This window comes from Passer domesticus, chromosome 17 (genome assembly GCF_036417665.1).
Source record: "Passer domesticus isolate bPasDom1 chromosome 17, bPasDom1.hap1, whole genome shotgun sequence".
Taxonomy (NCBI): domain Eukaryota; kingdom Metazoa; phylum Chordata; class Aves; order Passeriformes; family Passeridae; genus Passer; species Passer domesticus.
Genome location: NC_087490.1, coordinates 1,855,245 through 1,878,905, shown reverse-complemented (window position 1 = coordinate 1,878,905; position 23,661 = coordinate 1,855,245). Strand labels below are relative to the sequence as shown.

The window sequence follows — 23,661 nt, the reverse complement described above, 5'->3', positions numbered from 1 at the left end:
GAGGGGCTGCGTGCCAGATTGATGGTGGCATCCCGGGAAAACAGCATGGGAGAGGCAAACAAAGGGAGCAGCAGATGCCAGGAGCCTCCAGTGCTCCATCACCGGGCTCGCACCCCCTGGCGCCCACCCACCCCAGCCCCTCTGCTGAGCACAGCTGGGTGGAAATTCATCTGTGCCGGCCCGGAATGCGCCAAATTCCCTCTGGGATAATTCCCAGTTTGCTGCTGCTGCAGCTCCCATCCGAGTGTTGGCTGGGAATTATAATCCCCAAAGGGCCGGGCTGGGAGGGAAAAAGGGATTTGGCAGCGCTGGACCAGGCAGAGACGCTCCCAAGGCTCTGATGGACTCATCCCGACCCCACCAGGAATAAAAAATCCCGGGATCCGGCGAGGAGAGGACACGGAGCAGCACAGGGCAGGGCAGGGTTTTTCCAAATGTGTTTTGTTTTTTTGTTTGGTTTTTTTTTTCTTTTTATTGGCATAAATAATTCATACACTGTCACCTCACCAAACACTGCACGAGAAACCACGGGAACAAATGGCTATCCAGGTCTGCAGGTCCCAGAGATTCGCACCCAGCCAGACAGCGGAAATTAGAAATTACTTTCTTCAAGTGTAGAAAACGTTAGAAATGTTCCTGTACAAATTTACAGCGGGGAGAATCCATCGTGCCTTTCTCGGAAATTCCTTTTTTTTTTTTTTTTTTGTCAGTGGTTTGTGGGGGTGATTTGTATTTTTTATTTCTCACCAGCTTCTTTTTTTCCGGAGGTGTTTTTTTTTTTTTTTTTTTGCAACGACGACAACAAAATATATATATATATATATTTATATTTATATATATATTTATAAAAAGAAAAAAGGGGGTGGAGGGAGGAAAAGGGAACTGAAAATCAGCTCATTCTGCAAACTACCACGGAGAAAATGAAGCAGGCCAGCGAGTTCAGTTGGAAACTGTACAAGATTGAGGTCTGTATATATCTATATACATACATATAGAGATATGTATATATATCCATATATACCTTATGTACAAGGCAATGGAACACGGGAATTTACAGGGACCTGAAATTAAAGGCAGCGCTCGCAGCTGACCAAGCTTCCCCCCCCCAAAGATTTGCTGTTGGCAACAAAAATAGATAAATTCAAATAAATTCATAGTAAGTCAAATAAATTTAAATAAATTCATAGAAATTCAATTAAATTCAAATAATTTAAAATAAATAAAGGGTGAAAAAAGGAGGAAGGGCTCGACTCAGGGCACTTGGGGGGCAGAGAGGGGCTCAGCACAGAGCCCTTCTCCTCACACAGCCAAGGAGGCCGAGTTCCAGGCACCAGCTCTTCCACAGATTCCTAAATTGGCACGGGGAGAGGTTGGACTGGGTGTTGGGAGGGAATTTTCCCTGGTGAGGGCAGGCACAGGTTCCCAGAGCAGCTGTGGCTGCCCCTGGATCCCTGGCAGTGCCCAAGGCCGGGGGCTTGGGGCAGCCTGGGATGGTGGAAGTGTCCCTGCCGTGGGGTTTGAGGTCCCTTCCAACCCAAGCCATTCCATAATTCCATGCTCTAGGAAAGGCTGAGCAGCCTGGCATGGTGGAAGTGTCCCTGCCGTGGGGTTTGAGGTCCCTTCCAACCCAAACCATTCCATAATTCCATGCTCTAGGAAAGGCTGAGCAGCTCCTCCACCTCCCAGACATTCATTTCTGCCTCCCATCCATCCCAAATCTGCACCATCCCAGCTCCTGCCACGGTCAAGGACTGGATAAAAGTCATGGGGGCCGAACTCTGAGCTCGTCATTCCCAGAAATTGCCCGGTCAGGGCTCAGCAAGGATTTGGGAATTGGTGGGGAAAGGGAAATAGAAGAAAAAGCCAGAGCAGGGAATATCCTTTAGCAGCCAAAAGGAGGACACAGAGCTTTGGGGCCACCTCTTCCCCCTCTGGGAGAGCCCACACAACCCAGCCCCAAACGCGGTGACCCCATCAGCACCAAAACGCTGGAAAAACCCCCAGCAGCAGCAAAGTCAGGAGCTCTGGGAAGAGAGGGGAGGGTGGTGGAGGACGGAGCAGCAGGGCTGGGCCAGGAGAGCATCCCGGGCTGCCAGAGCCGCCCCGGGGCTGCGGGCGGCTCCTGCTCCTCAAAGGCAGCGCCGAGCTGAGCCCGGCTCGGCTGGAAATAGCCCTGGCTCTGTGCTGGCTCACAGCTCAGCCGGGCTCCGGATGGACCCTCTCCCTCCTTCGGGGCTCCTATTAGAGGCTATTGTGGAGAGCTTCTCCTGCTTTCCCTCCCTGCTGAAGCGCTGGATATTTATAAACTGGGCCAAAGGAAAAAAAAAATATCCTTCACAAAGGCAGAGTCAAAAAAACCCCAAACAACTACAACAACAAAAATAAGATTTGTTGGTTTGGTGCTTGGAGTTTTTTTTTTAAAATAATGAAGAATTTAAAAATAAGAAGGAATGATGGAAATAACGTGGCAGCCTGAACAACTGGGATGGAAGGGAAGGAGCTGCTCCTCAGAGCTCCTCTGGGATAAATTCAGGACAATCGATACCATTGTGCTGTGCCTGTGGCCGAGACACCACAGCGAGGGGAGAGGGGAGGAAGAGGGTGCAGAGCAGGGAGAGGTTGGCTGCAGGAATGTTTCGTTTCTTCCAGATGCCCAAAATTCAGTGGAGAAGGGTGTGGCCAAGGGGGAATGAGATAGGACAAGGGGAATGGCTTGAAAGTGAAAGAGGGCAGAGTTAAATGGGATATTGGGAAGGAATTGTTCCTTGGGAGGGTGTCCTGGTGTCACCTTCTTCCTCCTTCCAACACCTTCCCCTGTCTCCTGCTCACCTGGGAATCCACACCTGCTCAGAACCCAAACCCACAGAGCCAGCAGGGCCCTGCTCCCTGTGGATGGGGTCTGGGGACTGGTGACACCTCCCCGTGCCCCCCCAGCACCCAAAACCTCTGGGGAGGGGATTTTGTGCCTCCCCCAGAGCCTGGGAGCAGCAGAGGTGAAGGCATTGGTGGGAGCTCAGAGAGAATCCGAGGGTTTAGTGCAAGGTTTGTGGCACGTGTGTGCACAGGGACAGCTGTGGGGACAGGGACAGCTGTGGGGCACAGGGACAGCCCAGGCCGTGGGTGCTGCAGGATGGGGTGAAAGGCAGGAAGATCTGGAATGAGAAGGTGGGATGAGCCCTAAGTCAGGGATCCCCAATTTCCTGCTGGGGCAGGGAGCAATTAACCCAAACGAGGGCTCAGCCTGCCCATCCCACCCAGCCTCAGCCCCAAAAGCCATCCTGCCCCATCCCAAAAACATCATCAGGAGACTCCTCCAGATCCTTTTGGGGGCTGGATCCACCCCTCCCTGCTCCTGCCCACCTTGGAATTTTCACACGTGCACGCATGGGGATTTTAATACACCCACAATTAAAATCCCATCTCATCCCAGCTGCAATTAAGTTTCTAATCTTCATTTACTTATGCTAAAGCACTCCCAACACCAGCGAGGAGGAGCTGGAGCAGCAGCCAGACAAACCAGGGCTGGCTGGGTTTGCAAAGCCTCGTCACGGCTCCAAATTAAAGCGAACTGAGACTACAATTGAATTATCCGGGATGGTTCCTGTCAAGCAATTATGCTCCATGAGAGCCTGGGAATGCAATTTGCTCTCGTCTTACAGCTCATCCGAGGGGCTGGAGGGCCCACTCGAGCTGGGAGGGGAGAGGGAAACACCAGCACGTGGAATTCAGGTGGCAACAGCAGCTCCCAGAGAGAATTTTTGGGGAAACTCTGGGATTTGGCTGATGGCAGATGAGCCCGTGGGGGAAATGGTCCTGGGCACGGCTGAGATGTCCCGGAGTGGAGCTGGGAGCTGCTCTGTACAACCAGAGCCTGCCTGCATTCCCAGCTGCAGGAATGAGCCGGGAAGGCCACAGGAGGGGGGGATGGATCCCAATCCAGCTGTGCTGCTGTGCCCAGCCCCAGAGCACCCCCAAAGCCGGGGTTCGGGGAGCCAGGAGCAAAGCCAGGAGCAGGGCAGGGATGGAGAGCGAGGGGCAGCGCTGGCTGGTGAGACACACCCCGGGAACAGCGGACAGATTAACGGGAATGCGGAGACGTCCCCGCGGGGGGACACCTAAGTGGCCGCGGCTGGCAGGGAGAGAAGCCACTTGTGAAAGGTCAGCGCTGCCCACGAAGGGGCTGCGGGGCCGGGGGCAGCGGGACAGATGCATTTCCCCGCGGGGGGCAGCTAATGGCAGTGGCACTCCCTGGCCCCGCAGGATCCGGGGATAAACTCATGAATCAGCGACGTTCCCCCTTTTTTCATGACAAAACCGCGAAGAAATAAATAAAGGGAATTAAAGAAACCCACGGAGAGCCGAGAACAAGCCCTCCCCGGCCGAGCATCGTCGCGAGCACTGGATGGGGCTCAGAGGAGCCCTGGGGATAAACTGAAGTCATTGTCCTGTGGGTCACCCCTGCTGGGGGGTTCTGTCCCCAGAGCCACCGCCTGAGAGCCCCGCGCTGTCCCCATCCCACCGCAGCCGGGGCTGCTCCGGCTCCTCCCGCCCGCGCCCACGGCATTCCCGGGATGGTGAAACGCCGCGGGGGAAGATCCCGGTCCCGGCCCGCTGTCGGCCCCGCTGCTCCTCCGTAGCGCAGGGTGGGAAGCGGAGAGGAAGAGGAGACCCGCTGGGGGAGGAAGGCACCGTCCCATAACTCCTCCCGTCACAGCCTGGAGGGGACACAAGGAGCAGAGTCAGGCCTGGGCGCCTCCTCCGTGGGAGCGCGGGGATTTGAGGGGAAAATCTTTGGGAAAAACCCTCCTGGAATAGCTTTGCCACGGAGCTGCTCCCAAAGCAGCGGCACCGGGGGAAGCCCTGAACTCCTGCACCTCCCTGCCGTCCCTGCCCGGCTCCTGGAGCATCAGCCAGAGGGGAAAGGGCTCCTTGGGCACCACTCCCATCCCTGTGCACCCAGGGGTTTGTGCCCCGATCCCCTGGATGCAGGGATGGCAGAGCCTGGGGCTACCACAGCCAGCTCATCCCTGCGCACAGCCGGGATTCCTGGACCTTACAGGACCTAACAGGAACCTTCCAGGACCTAACAGGAGCAACAGCCAGAGCCGGGTCCCTGTGGAAGGAATCGGCTCCCGTGGAAAGCTGAGCCGGAGCATCGTGATTAGCAAAAGACTGGGCCGGTAATTAACAGGGAGCTGCGGGGCAGCCCCAGCCCAGGGCAGGCAGAGCGCGGCTCAGCGACTGAAAAAAAACATTCCCAAAGCCAGCGGAGCGATTCCGCGGCTGCCTCGGGCCCGGCATCCTCCAGCATCCCCTGCCCGGCCGCCGGAGCCGCCCGGGAGCGGGAATTAACTCCGCTCCTGATTAACATCTCCCGTTCCGGGTGCTTTGGGGGCCACCTGACCGCGGGCTTTGCGGGTTCCCCGCACCCCCCAGGGACAGGGAGTGGCACAGGGACATTCCTGACACTCTTGGGGCCGCCCAGAGAAGGAAGAAGAGCAGTTTGCTGTCAGCAGCAGGAGAAATCAGCATCTCCCACCAAGAGTGATCCCTGAAGCCCCCAAAATGTTCTCACTTCTCTCCCTGAGCTGACATCTCCTTCCCCCCATCCATTCCCATTTCCAGCCTCCGGGGATGCACGCTGGGAGCAGGAAAAATCCCCCCCGTGAATGCCACCCCCGCACGGGCGAGATTTTGCTTCTGTTTGTCACAACATGACAAATTCCAGGAAGGAAAATGAGTTTCTAAGTGATTGCTCTGCGTTTTGCCTGCTGTTCCCAATAGGGCGGATTCCGAAATCCCAACTGGGGACCCACGGCCGCCGTTTCCTGGAGCACAGGGATGTGACTAAGCCAAAGCTACGGAACACAGCAGGATCTGGCCATGGCAGAGGAAGGGATCAGGCTGGAGCTGCCGTGGCTGAGGGTCTGGGAAGGATCCCTGGCAGGGAATTCCCCCAGTCCATGGAATCTGGGCAGGGATGGGGACTTACTCTGCCGACTTCCAGAAGTGCCCCGGGTGGGAAAGGCGGCGGTTGCGCTTTGGCAGTTTCTCCAGCATGTCCATGAGCTTGGTGAAGGTGGGCCTCTCCTCCTGCTCGTAGGCCCAGCAGAACAGGAGGATGTCCTGGAGCCACACGGAGAGCCCGTCAGGAAACGCAGCCAGGCCCTCTCAGTTCCAGTGGGAATTGAGCCAGTCCCCCTCCCCCCACAACCCTCACCCCAAAGGACCCGTCTCCATCACCACATCCTGGGGAAGGGCGGGGATGGAGGGGACACATCCATCCCATGAGGAGCCATCTCCACCACTGGATCCTTGTTAAGGACTGGGATGGAAGGGATGTGTCCATCCCATGAGGACCCATCTCCAGCAGTGGATCCTTGTGAAGGGTTGGGATGAGGGATGTGTTCATCCTATGAGGATCCATCTCCAGCACCACATCCTTGGGAAGGGCTGGGATGGAGGGAACACATCCATCCCATGAGGATCCCATTTCCATCACTGAATTCTCATGAAGGGCTGGGATGGAGGAGATGAGTCCATCCCATGAGGATCCACCACTGGATTCTTGTTAAGGATTGGGATGGAAGGGATGTGTCCATCCCATGAGGACCCATCTCCACTACTGGATTTTTGGGAAAGGCTGGGATGGGGGGGATGTGCCCAGCCCGTGAGGAGCCATCTCCATCACTGGATTCTTTTGAAGGGTTGAGAGGAGGGAATGTATCCATCCCATGAGGAGCCATTCCCATCACTGAATCCTCATGAAGGACTGGAATGGAAGGGATGTCTCCATCCCATAAGGACCCATCTCTATCACTGGATTCTTGGGAAGGGCTGGGATGGAGCGAATGTGCCCAACCCATGAGGGTCCCACTTGCATCCCCACATCCTCACGAAAGGCTGGGATGAAGGGGGGGTGTCCATCCCACGAGAATCCATCTCCATCCCCAGATCCTTGGGAAGGGCTGGAGCAAAGGGAACGTTCGAGCTGAGCCCAGCAGCAGGACCAAGCCCGGCTGGATGAGATCAGCAGATCCAGAGGGTTTTTCCAAGGGCCCCACCAGCCATGCCCCAGTCCATGCACACCCCCGCAGGGCCCCAGGGCACCTACCGAGATCTCCTTGCCCATCCCGATCTGGCTGAGGTTGGGCTTCATCCCTCTTCCCACCTGCCAGATTATTGCCTCCGCTGGCTGCGTCTTGAAGGGCCATTCCCGGGCGTGCAGCTCGTACCAGATGGTGCTGTTGGGACACACGGGGAATCAGAGATGGAGCAGCCAGGAGGGATTCGGGATGGGGAGGTGTCCGGCCACTGCTCCCACATCCAAGGTCTCTCCCTGCTCCAGAACCATCCAGGAGAGGCTTCATCCCAGGGGACACCAGAGGAGCTCAGCCCTCGGTACAGAGGTGTCACCTCTCCCATTTTCCTGGAGCGAGCCCTGATGCCCACCAGGGCAGATCCCAGCCCCTGGGAAGGAGGACAGAGGCTGGTGGAGGCCCAGGCAGAGCCACTCTGTGCCATCAAGTGGGATTGTCCCACCTGGAAACAGCAGCACTGCCCAGGGAGCAGCTGAAGAGAGGATGGTGGGGACGCAGCTGCCTCTCCAGCAGAACTCCGGCAAGGGACGAGCCCAGGAATTCACTTTCACTCCAGCTTTTCCCTTTTTCTCCTCCAAAAAGCTCTCCAAGCTCCAAAAATCCATCCAAGCCGTGCCATGACCCATCCCAGGTGTCCTCACCAGGTGATGGCCACGTGAAGCCCCGGGCCATCTGCTCCTGCTCTCGTTGCTGAGCCAAGCCCTCTTTTCCGTGAGGAATCCCAAATCCAAGGGAATATCCCAAAACAAGGGCATCACCGGTGGGCTCCCCTGTGGCTTTCCGCCCCCGCTACTGCCTGGAAGTTTTGCATCATCATTTTCTGGCACCCGGAGCCTGGATGGGCCTGGATTCCCACCATGCCAGCCCCATTGTCCAAGGAAAATTCCCTGGACCTGCTTTTCCCCCCCAGGGATGCCCTCGTGACCACTAAAAGTATCAAAACCCAGAGTTAAAATGACACCAGGATGGAAAAATCTGTCTGATAAACAAAAGATTCCTCTCAGTTTGGGAAGCTCCCTGATTCTAGAAATTGGAATTCTTCTGATTTTGCACAGTTTGGCTGGAAATCTCAAAAAAAATTGAATAATGGGAGAATTATGTGGGTGCAGAGGAATTGGGGGCTCAGAGATCCTGTGGGCACAGGACAAAATCCTCAGGAGGAGCATTCAAGCACCCTCAGATTGGATTTAACACATCTAAGGCATTAATTCAGTTTCTCACTGGGAGTTTTTGTCATCTTTAAAAGATATTTTCATCTTGCTGATCCTGACCCCCAAATCCCTGGAGGGAATTGACCCCTCTGGACCATCCCTGAGCCTCCCGGGCTTGATGGAGGGCAGCAGAAACAAGAAAGAGGGAAAAACGTGGGGAAACCTTTTCATCTTTTCAGGAAACTCACGCTTTCCATAAGGGCAGAGCTCACAACTGAGGAAAAAAAGGGAAAATTACGTCTCCCCACCCACTCTCACTTAGTTGGATACGATCCTTTAATTACCTCTTTATTTCTCTGCTGAAGTTGTACCTCAGGGAGGGCAGAAAATAAAAGAGCCAGACCCTTCCAGCTGTAATTACTGCGGGTTTGATGGGAATATTGCCTCGGATAGCGGGCCCACGCTCCCTAATCCCACAGCCTTCGAGGTATCCATGAGAAAATTAATCCTCTGGGTAAAGAGGAAAGGTTTTGGGAAAGGTTTAGCGGGGTGGAATTGGGCTCGTGCCCTCAGGGAGCTCTGTGGGCAGAAAAAGGAGGAATGAACTGGTTTGCTGAGGGAAACTTAGGAATTCTCATTTTCTTGGCTTTTGGCAACTGCTCATAGAGCTGGCACCACCATCAGCCCTCCGGCTGGAGGGGGACATTGGGGTGTCCAGGGGCTCCAGAGCTGTGTCCCCAACTTTTGGCATCCCCATCCATCATCCAAGCACCTTCTCATCAGTTGCCACCCCAGGAGGATGCAGGGGAGAGATGATGCCAGGCTGGCATTCCCAGGATGTTCTGGATCCCATTGTCTGGAGCCACTCTGATCCGTGGCCAAAATAGGAAGATTGGGTAATTTAGAGAGAATTGGGGTGTCCAGGGGCTCCCAGAGCTGTGTCCCCAGCCTCTGACATCTCCATCCATGACCCAAGCACCTTCTCATTGGCACCTGCCCCAGGACGGAGCAGGGCAGAGATGATGCCAGGCTGGCATTCCCAGGACACTCTGGATCCCATTGCCAGGCACCACTCTGGTGCAGAACAGGAGGATTTGATAATTTGGGGAGATTGCACTCTCCAGGGGCTCCCACACCTGTGTTCCCACCCAGCCCCTGCATCCCCAGCTGGCCTCCTCTGGATACACTGGATGTCATTACCCAGAGCCAGCCTGGTCTAAAACAGGAGGATTTGGTGATTTAGGGATGGTTTCACTCAGAATTTCTCGAAGAAGGAGGGTTCTCCCCACCCAGCAATGGGAATTCCATCCAACAGTGTCCCCTTGGATTTGGGACAGGCCAAGAGCGTCCTCATCCCCTCCAGAGCCCAGAGCAGCTCCCACCCGACCCAACCACTCCAGATCCCCGTCCCGGGACTCACCCCAGTGCAAAGACATCCGAGTGCTTGGAGAAGGGCAGCTTGTCCTCCTCGGTGTCGGGAGAGAGCTGCCGGATGATCTCGGGGGCCAGGTGGCACAGCCAGCCGTTCTGGATGCGCAGCTTGTTCTCCCTCCTGCCGGGACACGGAGCCGTGGCTGCCCCAGGCACAGCGCCCTCACAGCCCCGGCTGCCCACCCTCTTCCCAAGGTTTTGAAGGCTGGTTTGCCCCACATCATCCTTGCAAAGTCAGGTTTTGACACTGCTCTGGGAAATGTCCCTGCCGGGCAGCAGGACAAAACTGGATGGTGGTTCCTGCAGGGACATGGAGCTGGAGCCGTGGGTGCCCTGGAGCAGAGCATCTCCACATCCCCAGTGAGCAGCCCCCAGCTGCCCAAGGTTTTTAAGCCTGGTTTTCCCCACGTCATCCTTGCAAAGTCAGGTTTTAACACTGCTCTGGGAATGCTGGCACAGGCAGCAGAACAAAACTGGGGCACAGGATGGTGGTTTCTGCTGGGACATGGGGCTGGAGCTGTGGGCACCCTGGAGCACAGCACATCTCCAGCTGCCCACTCTCTTCCCAAGGTTTTTAAGTCTGGCTTTTCCCATATCATCCTTTCAAAGTCAGGATTTAACCCTGCTCTGAGAAATGTCCCTGCCAGGCAGCAGGACAAAACTGGGGCACAGGATGGTGCTTTAGGGGAACTTCGGCTCTTCCAGGCTGGTGATGGGGATTTGGGGTCTGCTGGGGCTCCTGCTGTGCCCTTTGCACCAAAACCCCTTAAAGGATCCAGGGGTAAAGTGGGGATGAATTCCCCCAGGGGCTCCACTGTGGTTGGAGCAGGAAGTTGGACTGGGGGCCCAAAGTGCCTCTTCTGAGCAAACCCATCCTAAAGTACCAGCCTGGGAATTGGTGTTTTCTGGTGTTTGGCCCCAAAACAGCCCTTCCAAGTCTGGGTCTTCAATGGCATCTCCCATGGGAGCAGCATGGCTTTATAACAGCCCCTCATTTCACCTCATCTGTCCTTCCTCCACCTCCCCAGCTCCCTCTGCTCAGGATAAATCCATTGGAATCCTTTGGCCAACGGCTGAGGACGACATTGGTGACTTCTCCATCCTTTACATCCTCCAGCAGGCACCCAGGATACACTGCTGGCTTCAGAATCCCTGGATCATCAGTGGTGGTGACACCTGAGGCAGCTCCATCGTGTGTCTGAGCCCAGGTTCAGCAGCAGGAGGGAACAAACCTGTCCCATGTCACCTTGGGCTGGAGAAGGAATTTCTCCCTGTTTGTGCTTGGAACCCTCCCAAAGAAGGGGATGAACAGGGCTAAGGGACGGCTGTGGGGTCATCTGTCCTCCTGAATGCCAGCCCGGGGCCAAAATCCCACGGGAAACCATCCAGGGATGGGGCTCCACCTCAAAGCTGGCTCATAATCCCAAATCCGGCACAATCCAGATCCTCCTGCCTGCAAAGCCATCCCCGTCCCAGTGAATGTCTGGCCGTGCCCAGAGGGACCCCCTCCCTATGGAGGGACACTGCCACGCCAGGGAATGGCTGATGAAGGCTCCTTGTCCCCTCCGGGGTGTCCCTGGCTGCTCCCCATCCACGCCCTGGAGTCTCCACCGCAATCAGCGGCTCCGGCGCGGCTCGGAGCCTCCGGAGCCACGGGAAAAGCACTTGGGCACAGGGGGGAGCCTTTCACTGCCCAGCACCTCCTCCACCCTCCCGCTCTTCATTACAAACCAGCATTAAGCACCTGGGCAATTAAGAAGGCTTGGGCTGGCTGGTCCTTCCCTGTGCCTGCCTCTCCTTCCCGGGATGCAGTGGGCAGCACTTGGATCTGCCCCAGCACCCTCAGCAAGGCCGGGTTTGCTCTGGGGTTTTCATTCTGCTTTTGTTTCTGCTCTGTGACATTCCACAAGCAGCCTCAGGATGCTCCAGGGGCTGGATTGGGATGCACAGCCCTGGCAAAGCTTCTGTGGGTCAGGAGCTCCCAGCAAGGAGGGCTGGGCTGTAATGGGGTCCCAGAAGTGGCTCAGTTACAGCAGTTGGAGGGTTTGTGACCAAAGTTTACCTGACGTCACAGCCACACCCAGCTGAGCATCTTCCAAGCCACCCCCAGGGCAAAAGCAGGAGAAGAAGAGCTCCTCAGACTCCTCAAGACCCACCTTGTGCTCCTCCTAATTCCAGAGCAGCCCCACCGAGCCCAAGAACATTTAAATAAAGGAGGAATAAATCTGATTTCAGCAGAATGAGACTCCAAGTCACCAAATCTCTGCAGGAAGTGTTTTAACCCCTGCAAAACCAGCTGAAGAAATGTCACTATCCTTAACCTGATGTCCAAAAACGTGCTTCCTTCTCAACAGATGTTTTTCCAAGGCACTAAGGACCCAAAATTGGGATTTATCTCCTGTCTTCATCTGAGAGACACCAAAAGCAGCAAAAACCCACCCTGAAAAGGGGAGATCAGGCCTGCAGACACTTCCTGTTCCAAGATTCATGGTGGCTGTGGATCCCTGCTCTCCTCTCAGCTCTCCTCCAGCAGAAAACATCTGCTACCAGCAGCCCAGGGCACAAATTTTCTCATTTTCTCAATTTTTCCAGCAAACCCCTGCTCATTTCTCTCCAGCCTTGTTCTCCTGACCATCCTTCCTCTCCTGAGTCGTCTCCTGGATTCTAACCCCACAAGGAACATCCCAATCTTGGGCAGAGGTGGCCACAGATCGGCCACCTCCTCAGAACCCCCATTCCCCCGTTTCTCATTCCATCTCTGGAGCATCCCTGACCTTCACAGCAAAGATTCCTGGCAAAGCTTGGGAAGTTTTGCCCAAATCCTCATTCCCTGCCAGAATGAGCTGTCCCTTCCTCCTGGCAGGCCCTGAATCCCAAACCCCCTGCCCAGCTGCCAAAGCAGAGGCAAATCCCACTTTGCCACAGCGGGAGATCCAGATTTCCTGGCTTTCCAAAGTTTTTGGCCAAGTTTGTGCAGAAATCCATTGATATTCATCCAGGCAGAGTGGAAAATCTGGGAATGCATGGTGTGGGATGGAGAGAGGTGGCCGCTGCCCTTTAATCCTTTGAAATCATCACTGGGAAATTGGGGAAAAAGTCCATCATTTCCAAAGTGCTTTTTATCTCCTGAGCATCTTTGCCATGGAGATGGAAGGACCAGGAGAAAACTGCCCATGCTTGGGCTGTGCTGCTCCCACCACAAAGGGTTTAGAGGGAAATCCAACACAAAGGATTTAGTGGGCAAGGTGGGAAAAGTCAGCAATGCTCCTGTTCCCCACTTGAAAAAAAATTGGAGAATATCATCTCTGTTCTTCCTTCCCTGCTTCTGTTTCCTTTTTACACCCCAGCTTTGCTTTTTCTCCTTTCCACAGCTGCTGGAACTCTTTTCCCTGCCATTCCTACAGCTGGAAAACCTCCCAAAGCATCGGGACAAGAAATTTAATAATGAACATTTACCAAAACCTTCAGATTTAAACCCTCCAAGGCCACAAAATGTCACAATGCTGCAAAAGTCCCAAACTTGGCTCTCATTTTCCATGTCTTGCTCCACGCCCAGCACAGACACCACGGCCAGATGTCTGTGATTCCCAAAATGTCACTGGAGTGGGGGCAGCACAGGGATGGCATCACTCAATCCAGGCAGGGGATGAAGCAGATGTCAGGGAATTATAACGATGGAAAGGGAAAAGCCAGGGAATGAAGCAGCCCTGCTGCCACAGGAGCATCTCCTGGCTGGCTGCAGGGTGGTTTGGCATGGAAACGATGCATCCCATGGGAAGGGGTTGGTCTAAGGGGCACAATCTGCCTCTCTGAGCCAAAATTCCAGAGGTTCACACACGGCATCATGCTCCTTCCTACGGATCAAAACCAACTCCCTTCAAACAGAGCAGCCCCACAACACTCAAAAGCCTCTTGAGCTCCCGTCTGCCGAGGCTGGGGACACAAAGAAGCACTTGGAGAGGGATTTTTTGGGATCGTTCCCAGCTTTAGGGCACAGGGAGGAGCTCCAGCGTGTCCATGTCCTCCTACCTGCCTGCTTGGAGAACCCCGGAGATGCTGAAGAGCCCAAAGTCGGTGATCACCACCTTCCCATTGTCATAGAAGACATTCTTGGACTTGAGGTCCTTGTGGAGGATGCCCTTGGCATGCAGGTATCCCATTCCCTGGGGTGGAACAGAGAGAGAGGAAAACACCCCGAGGTTACAAAAGGGGCACAAACGGGTGGGATAACCCCAGAACAGCAGCATTCCCATGGGATCCGTGAGCCACCACGGCACGTCCAAGCTGGACCACGTCCCCAAAGGGCCCTGCAGGAAGGGAAAGTGTCTGGAAGGGACGGGCCCCAGGAAGGAGATGGGATGGTGGAGTGGGTATCCCAGCTGCCACAGCGCCCACTCATCTTCCTGATTAATTGATTTCACGGGAAAAATGAGCGGCAAATCCACCCGGCAGCCGCTTCCCTGGAACCCTCCGCTGGGAAATGGATGGTGATGATGTTTTCTCCTCCGTTTTTTTGGGGGCTGGCAGAGGAGGGTAATAAGTCACCGCTCCCCACAGCCCTGGCGGAGCCATCGGCGCTTCCGACGGCCCCATCCGCCTGGAAACGGGCGCCTCGCAGGAGTCCTGCCTTAATTCCTTCCCCCCAGGAAAAACTGCTCGCTGGTTAATTAAAATTACTGCTAATGAGGCACAAAAAGGCCATGGGTGGGAAATCCAAACTCTCCTGTTTAGCCTCGGCAAATCAAGCAGACTGCCGGCAGCTCCGCGTGGCGGATGTTCAGCTCCGCGGGATAATTCTGGGAATGGGGAGGGGGATAAAACACATTTATCCCAACTTCAGCAGGGATTTTCATGCTGTCCCACTTTTCACTCTCCTAAGCAGACTCAGGGAAAACTTGATCTGCAGGATGCTGCTGAAGGATCAATGCCCAACAGGCCGGCAAACTGTTGCTTAAGAGGGAATATTGGTTGTCTGGCACTGGAAAAGGGGGATTTAACTGGAATTTCAAGGGGATCCATCCATCCATCCATAGTCTCATCTTTTCATCTATCATCATTAACCACACAGGCTGTGTGAGAAGAATTTCTTTTTAAGCTGGTGCCTGATGTGGAGCCAGAAGCCCAATCCAAATTCCACCATCTGGAAAAAGTGGGAAAACAAACAGAAAAACACCCCAACCCAGCAACAAATGGGACTTTCACTGCATCCCGTGGGGAGAAAATCCTACAGAGCTTCTGCCAAGGGATGCTGGAGGAAGGCAAGGATTTGGGGCTGGATGCCAGGACCATTCCAGGCACCGGGATTAATTAGGGGTCTCCAGTTCCCAGCACATGAAATAATGATGAGGTTTAAAAATCAGCTTTCAAATGTCACTGTCACCTCCAGAAAGCGCCAGGGTGGAGCAAGGAGCAGCATTCCAGTGTTTCCCTGGCCAGGCACAGTGCAGGGCCCTGAGCATCCATGGATGAGCCCCAGTGCCACGGGAATGCTCTGCAGCCTCTTCCCATTGTTTGAGGGTGATGGGATCCCAGAGCAGCATCAGGACCCTGCCCCCACACCCAGCAGGGAGCTCATCTCCAGGGAATCATCAGCACAGCCCGGCCTTTGCGGAAGGAATTTCTCCAGGCAAACCCCAATTCCTCACCTCGCTCCATGCAGATCCCACTGCAAATTCCAGCCCTGCCACCTCAGCCCCCGGGGTGATCCCTGAGGAAACACTCTGGGCCCAGGAATGCCTTCATTTGCTCGGCTGTGTGAAAAGCCAGCTCCCTCTGCCGGCACCACTCCCGGGACAAATCCTCCTCCCGCTCCCGGGACAAATCATCCTCCCCCTCCCGAGGATCTCGGGATAATCTTGCACCCACTAATCCAAGGAGCTGAGCCGCTCTCCCATCACATTGCAGGACTCAAAGGAAAATATCAAACAACTGCTGTGACTCTGCAGCAAATCCAAAGCCTCCAGACAATGCAGCTCCAAGCCCACCCCAGCCAAGGTGTTGGGATTTTCCTTCTCAACACCCGCCACTTCCAAGTCTCCCAAAATATCTGGGAGATTTGGAAAGATCTGGGGGGAGGATGGGAAAGCTGGGGAGCTGCTCCTCAGGAGGAATGGGCTATGTGGTTGGGTCATGGCATTGTGGCAGGGCTGGACTTCTCCAGGAATTCCCTTTGGTGCACAGGCAGAGCCTTTGGAGCTCTGCTAATTCCTCCAGGGATCTGGGGTGGATACAAAGCCCCTCTGCCTCTCAACGCCACGGAGCTGGAGGTTTCCAACCTGTTCCTAACAGGCACCAGCTGCAGAAAACAAGGATGTCTCAGCCTCATCCTTGAAACCCACGTGGAGCAGGGAACCCATGCAGGGAAAGGGGCTGAACGGAGCTGTTGTCCCGCTGGGAACATCTGGAAGGCAAAAGCCCTGAGCACAAAAAGGGGGGAAAATACAAGGCTAGACTGTGATGCTTCAAATGTTTGCTCAGCAGGAAAAATTCGTGTCTAAAAGGTGGAAAACATGGATCAGAAGTAGGAATTAGGAAGGAAGAGGCTCGGGGCTGCCTCAGGCACCCCCGGCTCAGGCCATGGCCCTGAGGTAGCTGAAGGTTCAGGCTGTGCTCACCTGTCAGCTCCTGCCTGGAGAGCCCAGGAGGATTGAAGGAATTTAAACTTTAAAGTTAAAACTGGGTCTAAATAAACACAAAATAGGCAATTTAACAAGGACCATCCAGGGAAAAGGTACAGGGAAAAAATATATCAGGAAATATTGCTGAATACATTCTGCTTTTAACCTGGGTTTAAATATTTAAGGGGGGCTAAGGTCTGCCAAAAAACCTGATTTTCTGTTGTTTTCCCACAGTTAAATGTGGGATCAGCTCCAGGTTTGGGCTCCAGGGGGGAAGTGTTGGCTGACCTTGGGCAGGACAGAGGGGCACTGTCAGCTCCCATGGCAGAGCATGTGCCAAATATTTCTGGTGATAAATCTGTTTGGAATCACAGCACAGCCCCGTTCTGGCAGACAGATCAACACCTCAGTGCTGCTGCTGACATCCCATGGGAAGCTGTGAGGGCACAGGACCCTGCCCATGGTAAGGGGAGGAATGGGATGAGTTTTAAGCTCCCTTCCAACACAAACCATTCCATGATTCCATGATTATTACATTTTTTTTTCCAAGAGAAGAGGAATACCCCACCAGGAACTCCCCCACAGCAGCAATGCTGGATTTAAACACCTGAAATTCCAGCAGGGAAGAGGAGCAGTGGCCAGGATGAGCCCCAAGCATGGGGAACCAATGGAAGCCTTGGTGCCACCCCAATTGAGCCACATGAGAGAGGTCAAAGACTGGATTTTAAAACCAAGGAGTTCTAACCCGCCCAGAATCCTTGGGTTTTAAAGCCAAGCTATCCTGCTCATTATCACTGGATTTTAAAACCAAGGGGTTCTGTCCTGCTCAGAATCCATGGCTGCTCCTCTCCTCCCCCCCAGAATGACTGGACTGGGATGTTGGCAGGGTTTTTGCAGGATCCAGACCCCACCAGACCATACCTTCACAATTTCTTGTGCTATCTGCCTCGTCTTGTTGACATCCAGGACAATTTTGGCGTCCCTCACCACGGAGTAGAGAGTCCGTCCTTTACACAGGCTGGAAGGATAGGAAAAGGGAAAGAGAAGTTACAAACCCTCCCGGAGAAACAGCCCAAATCAGAAATTAATAAATAATCACAGGATTTTGGGCAGATTTTGGCCTCCTGGCTCGAGGCAGGTTGAGGATTCTGCAGGGAACTGGGCGCTCTCCCAGTTTGGCACTGGGAGGGAGCTCTCAGTGCTCCTGGCGTGTCCTGGTGGCACCACCGTGGTGGCACAAGGGACAACCTGGGCTGGCCCTGGCCTTTCCCTGTGTCCCAGCCTGGAGCAAACCACCTGGTCCTCCCATCTCTGGGTTTTTGTGCAGAACTGGCCATGGCTCCCTTCTCCTCCTCCCCCCTCGGGATCCAAAGCTCACAGATGTAAAATGAGTCAAAAGAGGAAAGACAGGGAGGGAAAAAAATCCCCCAGCCCAACCCCATGCACTGTACAATGTCCTCCAATTTTCCTTCTCGTACCCATTACAGTAAAATCTATTTACAGAGCCTTAATTACCAAAGGCAGCTGGATGGGGTGGGGGGTGGGGGGGGATGGATATAAACCAATTAAAAATATATTGACATTTGAATATCATAATGGAGGACGTGGGCGGCTGCTGCCTCGACTCCCGCCCACAAAAAAGAGCTTTTTTTTTTGCTTTTCTCCATCCGCCCACGCTCATTCCAGGCAACTTTGGAAAGATGAGACTGGATACCTGTGCCTGGGAAATAAAACACCCAACACACAGCCTGTTAAAGAGGTTTGGTGGCTGCAGATGTTGATTTGATTCTGTTCTGGTTAACAAATTAAAAGTTCTGGGGTTTCATTCTGCTGTTTTCCCCTCACCCAGTTCGTCCTGCCCTGGGAATTCCAGCATGCACTGGTTTGGATTCAACCCCTGGGAGAGGTTTTGTCCTTTTTGGGTGGAAATAATCACAGAATCATAAAAGAGAATCACTGAATGGTTTGGGCTGGAAGGGACTTGAGGGACCATATAATTCCAGCCCTCTGCCATGGGCAGGGACACCTTGGGTGGGGCTTGGAGCAACCTGGGATAATGAAGGTGTCCCTGCCATGGCAGAGGGTGCAATGGGATGAGCTTTAAGGTCCTTCCCACCCAAACCATTCCGTGAGTCCATGAAACTCAGAAGAACCCCAGACTCCAGAAGCTCATGGATACAAAGGATCCTCCTCCTCCTAAGCTGGAAGCTCCACATCGCTCCGTGGGCAGAGAGCAGAGTTTCCAGGACAAGCAGTGAAACAGGAATGGGATAATCCCCACATCCCACGGGTTTTGGAAAGACAACAGCACCCTTCCAAACATTTCCCCACTGGGAGCATTAGAAATTGTCCTGCTGAGCGCAAGGGAGCTGCAGTGGGGACTTAGGGCAGCGAGTGCCTCCCCAGGGATGGTTTTCCTTGCTCAGGTGTCCCAGCAGCTCCCTGAGCATCCCAGCTGGATTTAGCCTGAGGCAGCTGCACTCCCTCTGAACCATCTTCCCTTCTCCTGCAACACTTGGACTGCAGTCAAATAAGAATTTGCTGGAGATTAGGATCCGAGCACTTGGAAATCAGTGATAAAATCCTCGGGTTTCTGTAACCGGAATGAATCAAAGTGTGCGGAATGATGACGGACATGAATTGTCCTTCTACCACCTGTGTTTTCCTACACTAATCTGCCATATAAACCCACCAAACTTTAAGCTCTGCCACACAACAGCCTTTTGCCACCTCCATGACCTGCCTGCACACACACAGGAGTTCCCCCAGTCCTTCCCAACCCCTGGAAAATGCGTTTTCTCCCAGAGAAAACCTTTTTACAGCCAGTTGCCTGTGATCTGAATTGGTCACAAATCGGCACTGGAAATGCAATGAGTGAATTAGGCTGGGTTCCAGCCCTAAAGCAAGTTAAGATCAGCTGTTTTCCTGGGAAAGGTTTGTTTAGGGGAAAATCCTCACATTCCTGCCTATCTGAACTGCTGAGATAACCCCAAGAGCGGAACTTGCAGCTCTTTGCTGGTGAGATTTCCATCTTTCCACTTCATTTACAGGATTTCCAAATACTTCCCAGCGGATGGAGCTGCTGCAGGAGAACAGCCAGACCTGGGGTGGTGGCACCAAGACATGTCCCTGTCACCTCTGCTCCTCAGACCCTGGCAGAGCCATCAAGGCAGCCCAGGTGCTTCTCCCCTCCCCTGGATGAATAATGCCCCGAATGAATTCACCGAGCGCCTGCCGCACCGGCACATCCGACTTTTCTTGCTGGATAAGGAGCTGCCAACGTGGAGATAAAGCCCCGTTGATACCTTTTATGCAGCACCTGAGCCCATTCAGACACCACCTGCAGAACCTTTTCATGGCACAGCTCCACAATTCCGCTTCTCCTCGTTCCTCAATCGCTCCCCATTCGGGCAGGACAAAGAGCAGCGTCCGGGGCACGCTCAGAGTCTTCTGCTTTTCCACTTGGAGAGGTCCCTGCTGAGCGTGGCTTTGAGGGACACGCTGTGGATGACGAGGCCACAAAATGCCTACGCTCGATGCCAAAAACAAGGCAGATAATTTGCATCTTCAGATGGATCCCGGGTTATTCAGTGCTGAAGTGAAAATTCATGAGGAATTCTTGTCTTCTTCTCCCAAACTTCTCCGTCCCACCTGGCAGCAGAGTGGGTTGATGACACGTGCCCGGTGCCACAAGGTGACCAAACACCATCCAGAGCTGGGGGGTGGCTGGGACAGAGATGCAGAGATCCTTCTGGGAGTCCTCAGGAGAGCACCTCATCCCATGGTACATCCACATTCCGGTGCCTTTCCCGGCAGCAGGACAGGCCCAGCCCCATCCTGCTGCAGATGCCACTCTCAATTCAAAATGAGTTTTTGAAGTGTTCAGCCAAGCAAGCCAAATCCCAAATTGCTTTATAAACACTCTGCATTCCCAACGTGGGCTGGAGACATCAGCAGCGGGAGCAAAGCCAAGGCGGCTCACAGAGGAACAATTTGGGATGAGGGAGGAAGAGCTGGAGCGCTGCCTCTGGGTGTTTTTGCTGTTCCACGGGAAAACAGCCTCATCCATCTTCCATCCTTTGGGGTTTTTTACCCCTCTCTGCAATATTGATGGCGCACTCTCTGCACTGGTGGCCAACACTTCTGCATTGGTGGTCGTTGTCTCTACGTTGATGGCCATTACTCCCACACTGGCGGCCAACACCTCTGTCTTGATGGCCACCACCTCTACACTGGTGGCAATCACCTTTATATTGATGGTCATCAAATCTACACCGATGGCCACCACCTTTACATTGATGGCTACCATCTCTATAGTGATGGTCATTGTCTCTACACTGGTGGCCAACATCTCTACACTGGGGGTCATCACCTCTACCTTGATGGCCACCACCTCTATCCTGGTGACCATCACCTCTACATTCATGGTCATCACTTCTACATTGATGGCCAACACCTCTACACTGGTGGACATTGTCTCTACACTGGTGGCCAACATCTCTACCTTGATGGCCACCACCTATACCTTGAGGGCCACCACCTTTATCCTGGTGACCATCACCTCCACATTCATGGTCATCACCTCTACATTGATGGACATTGTCTCTACATTGGTGGTCAACACCTCTACATTGATGGCAAACACCTCTAACTGATGGTCATCACCTCTACACTGATGGCCACCACCTCTGAACTGGTGGCCATAACACTACATTCACGGCCAACACCTCTGCAAGGATGGAGACTCCATCCTGGCCCCTGCTCAGGAGCAGGGATCATCCCGAGCCGAGAGTTGTGGGGCACATTCCATCACTCCAGGAGCTTTGTGCTTCCCTTCCCTCTTCCCACCCGCACAAACGCCCATTCAGTTAAAGAGGTGATAAATGCCAGACCCCGGGAAGTTCATTCCTTGCCGGGATATGGATTTATAGGGAAGCAGCTCGGATACCATGGAGACAGCCAGCACTATGGACCCAGGGGAGACACTGGAGAAGAGAGCGAGGTGGGGAATTAATAAAAAATGCTTTCATATAAAAATACCTCTGCTCCCAGGTTACATCTGTGCTGGAAGAAAGACACGGCAAAGGATGCTTGGATGCTCCCACATTCCCCAGCAGTTTACCCACTTAGAGGTTTTCATGGAAAAAGGATCCTTTGGGGAATGTTAAGAAAGAAACAGCAACAGGAACCACTGAGCCAGGACTTATTTGATTTCATTTGAGCAGGACGAGAGAGGGAAAGAAGGAGCTCTGCTCACTCCAGCACGTTCCTGACTTATTTAGGAAGTTTTCCAGCTGCTCCCATATATTGGCTTGTTTTTCTCTTTTCCCAGCATCTGGCAACAGTGCTTTTGGAACTCAACAGCTCCTGAGGTGTTTCACACAAAGGAAAATTGAACAAGGCTGTAAGAGCAGCAAGGGGAGAGCTGTGGATTAATTTTTATCCTGAGGTTTTGTTTTCCTCTAAATGGATAAGGAATTTCACCCCCTTGATTCCCTGCCAAGGCCAGAGCCAGCAGTGTAGGCATCCAGCCTGAAATTCCTCACCCCTCAACATCCAAACTCCACAACCATGACCAGGGAGGGAAAATTAGGATATGAGGGAAAATTTCTTCACTGAAAGGGTTGTCAATCCCTGGCCCATCCCTGGAGTCCCCACCTCTGGAGGATTTAACAGCTCTGTGTGGATGTGGCACCTGGGGACACGGATCAGTGGTGGCCTTGGCAGTGCTGGGGGAATGGTTGGAATTGGCAATCTTAAGGATCTTTTCTAATGCAAAAAATTCTGTGCTTCTGTGGAAGCAGCAGCCAAAACTCAGTGCCAGAAAAGGCGTGATGTGAGCATCCAGTAGATCCCAGCCCCTGTAGGCTGGAAATACTCATCCCATCCAACCCCAATGCAACTGAACCCAAAGCAACCCCAATGGGAAGCCAGGAATTCAATTCCTGCCCTTTCAAGCAGAGCCCTTGTCCCCAGCCCGGAGATGGGAGAGACCTTGCTGCTCCTCATGGAGGAGCCGTGCAGAGCCAAATCAGCAGGAGGAAACAGAAAAGCCCTGGAGAGCCAACACTCCCCTCATCCTGCTATCTGCAGCCGATGGAAGCACCGGCTTTTGATGGATATCACTTAGGCAGCAGAATTCTCCTGCTGGCAGCTGGCACGCGAGATAACTACAGCCAAACCACAAGGGCTGCAGGAGGAGGAGGAAAAGGAGGAGGAGGAGGATCTGCCTCCCCGAAAAGTAGCTCCAACTCTATCGTCGCCTCGGAAAAAAACAAGTTCTTTGGAAAAAGCCAACTCCATGCATTTTTATTTGGAGGAAATAGAGGAGACAAGCTCTTCTCCAGCTGCAGGGAGAAGAGCTCGGAGCCAGGTGAATGCAAAGCAGCCCCTGGGGCTTAGCTAAAGCCAGGCTTGCAAACAAGTCATCCGAAAAAGCTCCATGCTCCAGGTGCCACTTGCTGCCTTTGGAAAGGACGCGCTCGGAATCGGCTCTGAGAGGGAGGGTTGGGTGCACAGGGATGAGTGGAGGCGCCTCGACCTCCTGTCTCTGATATATTCTCTGCACTGTTTTGAACTTCAGAAAGGAAAAGAAATTTTTTTTAAAAATCCTTTTGGAGAAAGGAAAGAAACTTTGGATTGAGCCGGCTGCTTCCCTGGAACCCGGCTCCACTTTGGAATAATAATGATGATTATTATTAATAAAAAGGTAATGCTGCTGTGGCAGCAAGGATCTGTTTCTTTGGCTAGGCAGGGTGCCAGCACATGGATCCCCCACAGGTTCTGTCCTGCTCTGTCCCAAAGAGGATCTCGGGCACTGAGGATGCTCAGAAAAAATCAGGAATGATGCTGGGATGTCACTCAACAGGGATGGGAAGAGCTGGCACAAGTGGAAGGACTTTTTGGGACCATCTCTCAATGGGGCACTTAATCAAAGGCATTTCCTTAAATCCCTTCCTCTCCAGCACAGCAAATCCTGCTGTGTTAAGCTCTTTCCTAGAGAAACCAGGCCCAAACCAGCAATACTTCCATGGCATTTGGAAACACTCTTAAAACACAAAGGAAAACTTTCCCCCGGAGCATCCTCCACGTTAAGGAGCTGCCAGCAGTGGGGATTTGATGCTCCAGTGGGTAGGAAAAACTCAGCCAACCCCGATGTTCCCACATCAAACACAGAGGATCAAGCTGCTGCTTTTCCCCATTCCCAACCATCCTCTTGGCTCGGGATATTCCCTCCCCAGGCTGCTGCCTGCCGGTGGAAGATATATCCAGGTTTAATGTATATATTAATTCCCATATTGACTTTCCCGTTGTCAGTCGTTATCAAGATTTATCCGGCCTGATGGCCTGGCATCGATTGGG

General features: G+C 53.6%; 1 protein-coding gene across 5 annotated transcripts in view; it reads right to left on the bottom strand.

Annotated features, from left to right (window-relative positions):
- Positions 1-205: 205 nt before the first annotated feature.
- KSR2 (kinase suppressor of ras 2) overlaps positions 206-23,661 on the bottom strand; it is a 66,308-nt gene continuing 42,852 nt past the window's right edge. For 2 of the 5 annotated variants that reach the window (XM_064392688.1, XM_064392690.1), the window contains 5 exons: positions 17,221-17,317; positions 13,712-13,845; positions 9,672-9,803; positions 7,115-7,244; positions 5,989-6,126 (listed from right to left, as the gene is read on the bottom strand). In XM_064392688.1, the coding sequence (XP_064248758.1) occupies positions 5,989-6,126; positions 7,115-7,244; positions 9,672-9,803; positions 13,712-13,845; positions 17,221-17,317 (631 nt within the window). Of the gene's footprint in view, positions 4,716-5,988; positions 6,127-7,114; positions 7,245-9,671; positions 9,804-13,711; positions 13,846-17,220; positions 17,318-23,661 lie in introns of those variants that run through there. The other 3 variants (XM_064392687.1, XM_064392689.1, XM_064392691.1) reach the window with 3 other exon arrangements.